Below are 8,152 nucleotides of genomic sequence, written 5' to 3'. Positions count from 1 at the left end.
TATTTAAAGAATCAATCTGTTGGAGCCTAAAAAATGGCCATGTGAAGTAGGTATCTTTACTTATAACATCATACTTAACAGGTGAAGAATCTAAGGATGTGTGACCATAGACACAAAAAACTAAGCTCTTGGGACTTGAACACAGATTTTTCTGGTTTTAAATCATCAGCTCTTAATTTTTAAAGTGCCAGGTATGAGAAGCCTAGATACCTACTGAGTAAGAGGGAAACCTCAGTGAGATTTGAGAATATACTATCCACAACATGACTAATCCATATGTGAATAATGCATAATTGATTATGTATTATTTTCATTAATATTTCTGGGAAATTTTCCTCTATTGACGTAAAATTCTGATTATTTGAATACGCTGAATTCATATTAAATTCATACCTTTTTTCAGCAAAATCGTGTCCTTACATACATTTGGAAACTGCAATAATGGGAAATATTTGAGAAAAAAGCTTTGCTTGAGACATACACACGTAAAGAAAATAGGGAACTAGAGGTATATTGTCACCAGTGTTCTAGAGACAGTTCTGGTGATATATTAAATATAGCATAATCATGAGATTAGTTTCTCTCACATTCACTTCTTAAATCCTAATAGGAAATACCATTGAAAAATCATCTCAACTAATATTTATTCAGATTTAGCAAATATGAGTACTAAAAATATAGTAAGGTTTTAGGCATTGGAGATAGAGCTGTGGTGTAGGTATGGTCTGAGCTCCAGTAAAGCTTCTAGTAGGGAGAACTAGACAATAAATACCTATTTTAACTCTGTAGATTAATGCATCAATGGACTAAACATGCTTTAGGGAGAGGTGAAGTTGTGTCTTGGAATCATATATATTATGTAGGGGAGAAAAAAATACTAAGGAATAAAGTAGCTCTCAGCTTCAGCTTACACTGTACTGGTGAAACAAAATTCATTCCCTCTGTAATCCCAATTACAGAATTATTGGAAGAGATCGACTGCAGTTTTCTGCAGAATTTTAAAATTTTTTTTGTGTCTGTTTAAACAGAAGAGACATAATCTTTTTAACAAAAACAATGGTTGTGTGATGTGTACCTGCTTTCAATTCATCTTTCTGCTTTAGGATTTATCTTGGAGAATAGTATGGTTTTAGTAATAGGATAAATTTACATATTTTAGTCTTGCAAGTAAGATCTTAGCTGTGGTATTTCACAAAGGAGATCTGACAGTGCAACTTTTGTATTTAGTGCCTGTGTCAGACGAAAGTGAAATACTGAAATAATTCATTCACTCAAACACTGAGTGCCATATGCCAGGTACCATGTCCCCAGCAGCTAGTACAGTTTGAAGAAGGCAACATATTCTGTAAGCATATAATGAAAACTGAAAGCAATATATTAAGTAACTGCAGTGATAGAATGTTAACTAGTGGGGTATTTAGTGATTTCTCCGGGAGATGGCACTGTTGAGTTGGCTTTTTTCTTTTCAGACAGAAAGACAATAGACCATTCATGTATTGGCCCAAACAAAGAAATGTTCCTGTATAGCCTGTCTTTTCTCTCCAGCTAATCACATGCTACTGGAACTGACTGCCTTGTGATCTACTCCCTAGTTGGCATAGATTAAAAAATAATCTGTATTTTAAAAATCTGACACATTGTAGTTAATGGAAAAGAACAAATTGTTCACCAGTTTTCATGGAGCTTTATCTTAGCTCAGTAGCTGAGAACTTGGAAGTCTATTCCAGTGATTTTACCTTTCAAAATTATGTTTTCACTTGTCACACCTTACTATGGTGGTTCCGGCAAAATGTAAATTTGTAAACATTAAAACTAATTTTTTGTTTGCAAATTAACATGACTAGAGGATTTTAATGTAACAGTTGGTTTGGGGGCACTGCACCATTCATTTTGCTCTACAGTAAATATATTATCATTTGGGTTTACCTGCAGTAATTGTTAAAAGTAATTTTTAGTGACTTTATTTGGGTATAATGTTTTGTATATTTTGTTTCTATTTGTTCCCTATTTTACAGAACAACTTCTGGGATTCTGAAGGGATGGAGTCAGTAAGGAGAAAACCCAGAACTGGCTTTACCTGCACTGCGTGTTTCAGAATAAAGTTATGTTTGCAGTTTGTGCGATAAGGACAACAGCTTAGGGATTTTGTTTTATTTATTGGAGGCAGGATGCTAAATTAGGGGATATTGTATATTGAAAATCAAACTTGTGCCGTGCACTCACTGCAGGGTTAAAGTACTTTGATAAAGATAAACGTGCATTTACGCAATAAGTAGGCACTGGGCAATTATATTGCACCCTTTTATGCCCCTAACGTCTAAGCTACTTTCTAACTCCGGGAAAACCAATAAGCAATTCCTGTTTTGGCCTAACTCCCTGCCTAAAAGGAAGGTGAGTGAGAAGAGATTTCACCAGGCTTGCGTGAGTCACGGATGTCCTGATGTCTGTGTGCCTCACAAGACTCAGCCCACACAATTCGCATTCACTTTTGTCAGCAAGGCGGCTGCTGCAGTAGACAATGGGCGCTCCAAAGTGCGGGGGTTAAAAACCAGAAGCACCGGTTCATGAAGGAGCCCCCTTTTCCAGATAAGAGAGCTCAGAGATTCCCTGAGAAAATTTTCCAGGCGCTGCCGCAACCCAAAGCAATTTTAGGGGTGTCTCTGGGGGAGAAGAGGGGACCAACCCAGCCCCAACTTGAGGGTGCCAGAGAGAGTAGTGGGAGGTAGGGGCGCCACGGAGCGGGGGGCGATTCTTGTGAAGGAAGCTCCTCTTAACTCTGGAAGCCCGGCCTTGGAGACGCGGGGCGAGCGGGGGATGACCTCAACCGTCTCTTGCCACGTTCCAGCCAATCAGTCCCGCATCTTGGCATCCGAATCCAGGACCCCCGAAGCCGGAGGCGACGCGAGCCAATGAGCAGAGGGCCGGGGAAGAAGGACAAGCGGCCAGCCTATGGGGGCGGAGAGGCCCGGCTCGGCGTATCCAAGGAGCGCCGGGCTCGGGCTCGGGGGTGTGGCGCGGCGCCTGCGGGGGTGGGCGGGAGCGCCCGGCTGCAGGTGTCCGCGGCGTAGGCATTCGGCGGCGATGGAGCGGCCCGGGGGAGCTGCGGTCACCCTCTCGCGCTGGCCCCACGGCCTCGGCCTTCTCCTGTTCCTCTTCCAGCTGCTGCCGCCGGCGACCCTCGGCCAGGACCGGCTGGACGCGCCGCCGCCGCCCGCTGCGCCGCTGTCGCGCTGGTCCGGCCCCGTCGGGGTAAGCTGGGGGCTGCGCGCCGCCGCGCCCGGGGGCCCGGCTCCCCGCGGCGGCCGTTGGCGCCGCAGCGCGCCCGGCGAGGACGAGGACTGCGGCGGGGTCCAGGACTTCGTTAGCAGGCTGGCCAACAACACACACCAGGTGAGCGGGCGCCAGGTCCGGCCACCTCCCGGACGGCGAGGTGCCGACCCTCGTACCCCCAGAGGCCTGCCCGCCAGGCCCGCGCAACCGGCCGCTCTGTCTCTGTCCGCGCGCCTCGCGTCCCCGAGGAAGAGACCCCGGCCGCGCGGCGCCCGTGCTCACCGGGCCGCGGCCCCGAAACTGCGGCGGCAGGAGGGCCGAGTCGGGCCGAGCGAGCGACCCTCGGTTGTCGCGGCCCTGGAAGCGGCTGTTTCGTCACAGGGAAGGCCGGCTTAGACTTTCACAGCATTCTTTTTTTTTTTAATTTAAGTTGTCAAAATTTGTCGAGCGTTGTTGTTTTGCGTCTGTATGAATAATTAGGATCGAGTAACGCTATCCCCCACGAGAAAGCTGCAGGAGTTAATTACCTCTTAAGTGGTTGGAGAAGTTGGGGCTGCGCGGAAGCAAAGGTGTGTCTTCGTGGGGTCAGTACTTCCAGGGTCGGTCGCTGGTGTTCAGAAGTACCAAAGCAGTAATCAGGTTCCTGCGTGTGTTTTAATAGCTAAAGGAACAAGGTTGTCTGTGGGATTACAGTGTGTGATCTGTCTTACGCCTTCAATTTGGTCTTCTGTCTTGGTATTGGACTCTAACCAGGATGTCTCGATAATGTTGTAACAACGGTTTTCGACGGTGAAGAAACACTGCAGAGATTCTCCTTTGAGCCAGGTCTTAGGCAAAAACTTTAGAAATTGTGGCAGTTCTGTCTCTGGGGATAAGCAGCTCAACCTTTGCACACTACTGGATTGACAGTAGTCAGTGTCCCGGCTACTTGCTCTAGTGTAACCTGGGCATCTTCCTCGTGTTTTTTCTAGAACTAACGATTTATTTGTTGCATAGTGTCTTTTCAGTTCAGTGCATTTTCTCCGTTGTATCTCTTCCTCTTTCAGAGAGAGTTGCAGTGGGGGGACAGAGGTGAGTGGCTGACACTTGTCTTTGTAGAACCACATTCTGTACCAGGCCAGCTTCAGTCTCCCCTTGATCTTTCTTCCTCTGCCTGGACTAGTTATCTGTGCAGAATTCTTTGTTCTGGGGACCCAGGGCAGTTGCAACCAAAGCACAAGCAGTCAGGGAAAACTTGCTAAATACAGTCCAAACAACAGCTGTAAAAAGGTGGCCAAGCTAATGCTGACCTGTGGGACAGGGCAGAATGAGAACCGGGAAGTCTTCCTGTTTGACAAGGAAAAGAAAAAAATACTATAGACTTCCATCTCACAGTGGGGAGTGGAGAAAGGCTTTACAACACCAATGCCTAATTTATAACGGGACGACTTCCTTCCTTGAGCCAGCCAGACACAACATTCTTACTCCAGACACAGCATTCTTACTCCATATTTGGATTCTTCTCTTGCTGATTGACCTACCTTTAGGACCTGCTGCTGCTCCTGGATTTATTCCTTTAGTCAGAGTCTTCCCTGGTTGGTTTGAATTGATATGTCATTTGTAATATATTGGTTTCTAAAGCAAGAGGTTGAAAAAAAAACTGGCTCAGGAGGTGCTTAGGCCAGATCTATCAAGAGCAGATCTGAAATCTCATTCTTTGAGGTGTATATATATATATATATATATATATATATTTTATTCCCCCTTTCTTTCAATTTATTTACTCTTTCCAATGATGTCTTAAAGTGTTCTTTTCAGTGACCTTTTTTAAGAGAACTATTTGTGCATTTCTTGATCGTCTACAGTTTCTTCAGAGATCCCATCTTTCTTATAGCATGTATATGTAAGTGGAGCCACTGTTAATCAGAATCACCTTAGAAACAGTTGAATAAAGCAGTTCTTAGCTGTGCACCCACCTTAACCAAGAATTGTTATGTAGTGGTCTCTTGTGCTTTGCAATTCTATAGTTTTAAAAGTCATAATGAATCATCCTGAACTTTGTTGAAGAGATCTAGTGTTGTGAGAACCTTTAGAGACAGTGTGAAATAAATGTATCAGCATGACTGAACAACTTTCTAACTTTCTATTAGAAATATTGTATACTTTGTACAACTGGGAAAGTGCCATTTAGAGTAGTTTTTCGTAAGATAACAGGGTTCAGTTCCTAAGAAGAATCAAAAGTTCCTGGTTCTCTTCCTGTGGTTCTTCTGTTCATGTCAAGCCTCCTTCATATAATCAATGTAGGTAAATATCTTCCACTGTCCAAATGTGTTAGATATTGGAGGTGCCAAGATACAAAGAAGAGATAATTCAAACTGGAGAATGAAAAGCCTCAAAGTTTTTAGCGTATCTCCTAGACCTGTTCCTGTGGCCTATTTAGCTTTGTGAGACTATGCTGGGGTTTAATCTTTAGAAAGCAAAGTAGAACTAAAGCATAAGAGTGCTTTTATATTCTTCAAGTTTTAGAAGACCTTGTGTGGTAATGACCTATATAGACTTGGTCTCTTTAGTCATGAAATCCAGCAACTAAGTGTGTGTGTGTATTTATAAATGCTTTTCTTCTTAGACTCAATAAATAACCTTCCTTTTGCCTTTAACCCCAAACTCTTTTCATGACACACTTTTAACTGATTCTTTCCTTTAAATGCTTAGAGTGTTCATGACATGTATAACCTTTGTGCAAGAGAGAAGTTGAGCAAGCCTAGAATATTTTATTAATGTTGGTTGCTAAGTTGGATTGCTTCAAAACATTCCTTCTATAAGCACCCCTTGGAGGTTAGGCCTGAAACTCTGTCTTAAAGAAACAGATGAAATGCCTTGGCCAGAGTTATGGCGGTGGCTGACATAATTTCCTTACTTCTCATTCCTGAGTTCAGAGCATTTGACAGTTTCTTTAAAACTTTTAACACTTAGGATTAATAAAGCCAGGAACTGTGGTTCATTCTCTGTCCTTCTGTTCCTGTCATTAACTGTTTCTTTACATGTAACTTCACAACTTCTACCCCAACATCAAAGCGTCTGGTTTCTTAAATAAAACAGGCCCTGCAGTGAGGCCCTGTTGTATGGGGTGTCAGTTCTGAGAAGAATGTGTGTGTTTGTTTGCTGGTGCTGGCAGGACTGAGTCCAGGCTGACAGGACTGAATGTGCCTGTTGGAGGCTTTACGGAGCGACTGCTTGTAGCCTGTTGCGGATCTTTGTCACACCCAGAAATCTGAAGGTCAGTGCCTTTAACTGCCCTGAAACTTTCTAACTGCCTCTTTTATTGCAGTACCCAGCGTCTCTTTATACTACCTCCCCCAGCACTCCCACCTTCACCCTCTAGTTAATCTTCTCTTGAGCCCTGTTTCATCCATTCGTTTTGAGGTGAAGGAATAGAAATTCTCTAGGCTCTCCTGCCTGGTCCTGATTGAGCAGAATGAGCAAAATCCTGTTGAGGACTCTGCATCCATACAGTATATCCATGAGACCTGTAACCCTTAGGAGATGTTCAGATGACTTCTGTGTCAGGGATTTCAATTAGCAGTATCAGCCAAGCTGATGAAGTATACTTATCTGGGGAGGAGTTAGTTATCATCTGAGGTTTGATTAAGATGAGGGTAGAGAGCTAGCCACATAGAATAAATGGCTCAAAGGGGATACAGGGTAACAATTAGGTAAGTTCTCTGCTGACTCAAATGTTTGGCTTTGCTCATAGTGATTTTTAATTAGAAAATTAAAAACACTGGTCAGTTTCTACTGGCAATTTTCTTTTTGTAATGGTGATAATAATAGGCTCCTCATCCTGCTGTTTGGATCTGATATTTTGTGTTAGGTTCACAGAAGCAGTTAACAGCCTCTTTTGCACTCTGCTGATTTCAAATCAACTCTCGCCAGTAAATGTTGGGTTCTCAGTGAGTGGCTACAGAGACCGTGCCCCATGACTTTTCCCTAGTTGGCCTGTTGCTCTCTTGTGATCCTCAAAGAAAGGGCCGTGCTTAATGCTGAGTTACAGTGGTCAGATCAGGGGAGTCACATTTCCTCTTCCTACTCCTCCAAGTTCTCTCTTCTCAGAAAGTGGACTGTGCCTTGACACTGGAGAAATGAAGTACAGATGTTTTATACAATTAGAAGCTAAGTTAGACCAGAAGTTAAGGTAGACCAGATATCAGATTTGACATGTAACTAAAAATACAGCTGTTTTAGCAAAAGGTTGTGTGTCAGTGGCTCAAGAAATATTATAAAACAGATACTGCATTTGTAAATTTCTAAAAAAAAATAAATTTTTTTTAAAATTATCTCTTTATCTTTTCCTAACCAATGTTTCTGTTGTATCTTATACTCCTTTTTAAACAGTTGGTGAAAAGCTTGTTCTTCCCACTGTCGTCATGGCCTCACTGATCTGTGTGTAGGTGGTTCCGAGGAGAAATGGGGCTTGAGGGACAAATTGGTCAATTTCAGTCTGTTCTAGGCAGGTCTTTTTGGTGTTTTTTTTCCCTTGACACTGTAATGGTGACTACAGTCAAGGCTGTGTTAATAGTATGTGGGTTTGAGCTAGCTGGGTTGGATGAATCTTCATGATAGAGTCTTCATACTTGTAGAAGGTGAATGCTGGACATATGAGGGTGTTTTGGTTGTTTTTTCTTTTTCTTTTTCTTTTTTAAGATTGGAGCTATTTTTCCTTCTCTGTTCTCAACCCCAGTCTCAGGAAACCATAGCAAAGACAGAAGCTTCCATTCAGAGCCCGTGGTGTTTTGCTGAGAAAGTTTTCTATGAATGTAATTTATTTTCTGTTTTGCATTTCAATATCTGGCCCTCAACTTCTCACATGAGAAGGTTTGGACTAGATTGAAAATGTCTAATAAAT

General features: G+C 43.0%; 1 protein-coding gene across 9 annotated transcripts in view; it reads left to right on the top strand.

The window, feature by feature from the left end:
• The first annotated feature begins 3,070 nt into the window (after positions 1-3,070).
• Positions 3,071-8,152, top strand: part of SORT1 (sortilin 1) — a 66,617-nt gene continuing 61,535 nt past the window's right edge. For 8 of the 9 annotated variants that reach the window (XM_012177849.5, XM_060401276.1, XM_012177840.5 and 5 more), the window contains exon 1: positions 3,071-3,390. In XM_012177849.5, the coding sequence (XP_012033239.1) occupies positions 3,082-3,390 (309 nt within the window). In that variant the 5' untranslated portion in view covers positions 3,071-3,081. Of the gene's footprint in view, positions 3,391-6,434; positions 6,527-8,152 lie in introns of those variants that run through there. The other variant, XM_060401279.1, reaches the window with a different exon arrangement.

This window comes from Ovis aries, chromosome 1 (genome assembly GCF_016772045.2).
Source record: "Ovis aries strain OAR_USU_Benz2616 breed Rambouillet chromosome 1, ARS-UI_Ramb_v3.0, whole genome shotgun sequence".
In the NCBI taxonomy this organism is placed as follows: domain Eukaryota; kingdom Metazoa; phylum Chordata; class Mammalia; order Artiodactyla; family Bovidae; genus Ovis; species Ovis aries.
This window is presented reverse-complemented; position numbering and strand designations above follow the sequence as displayed.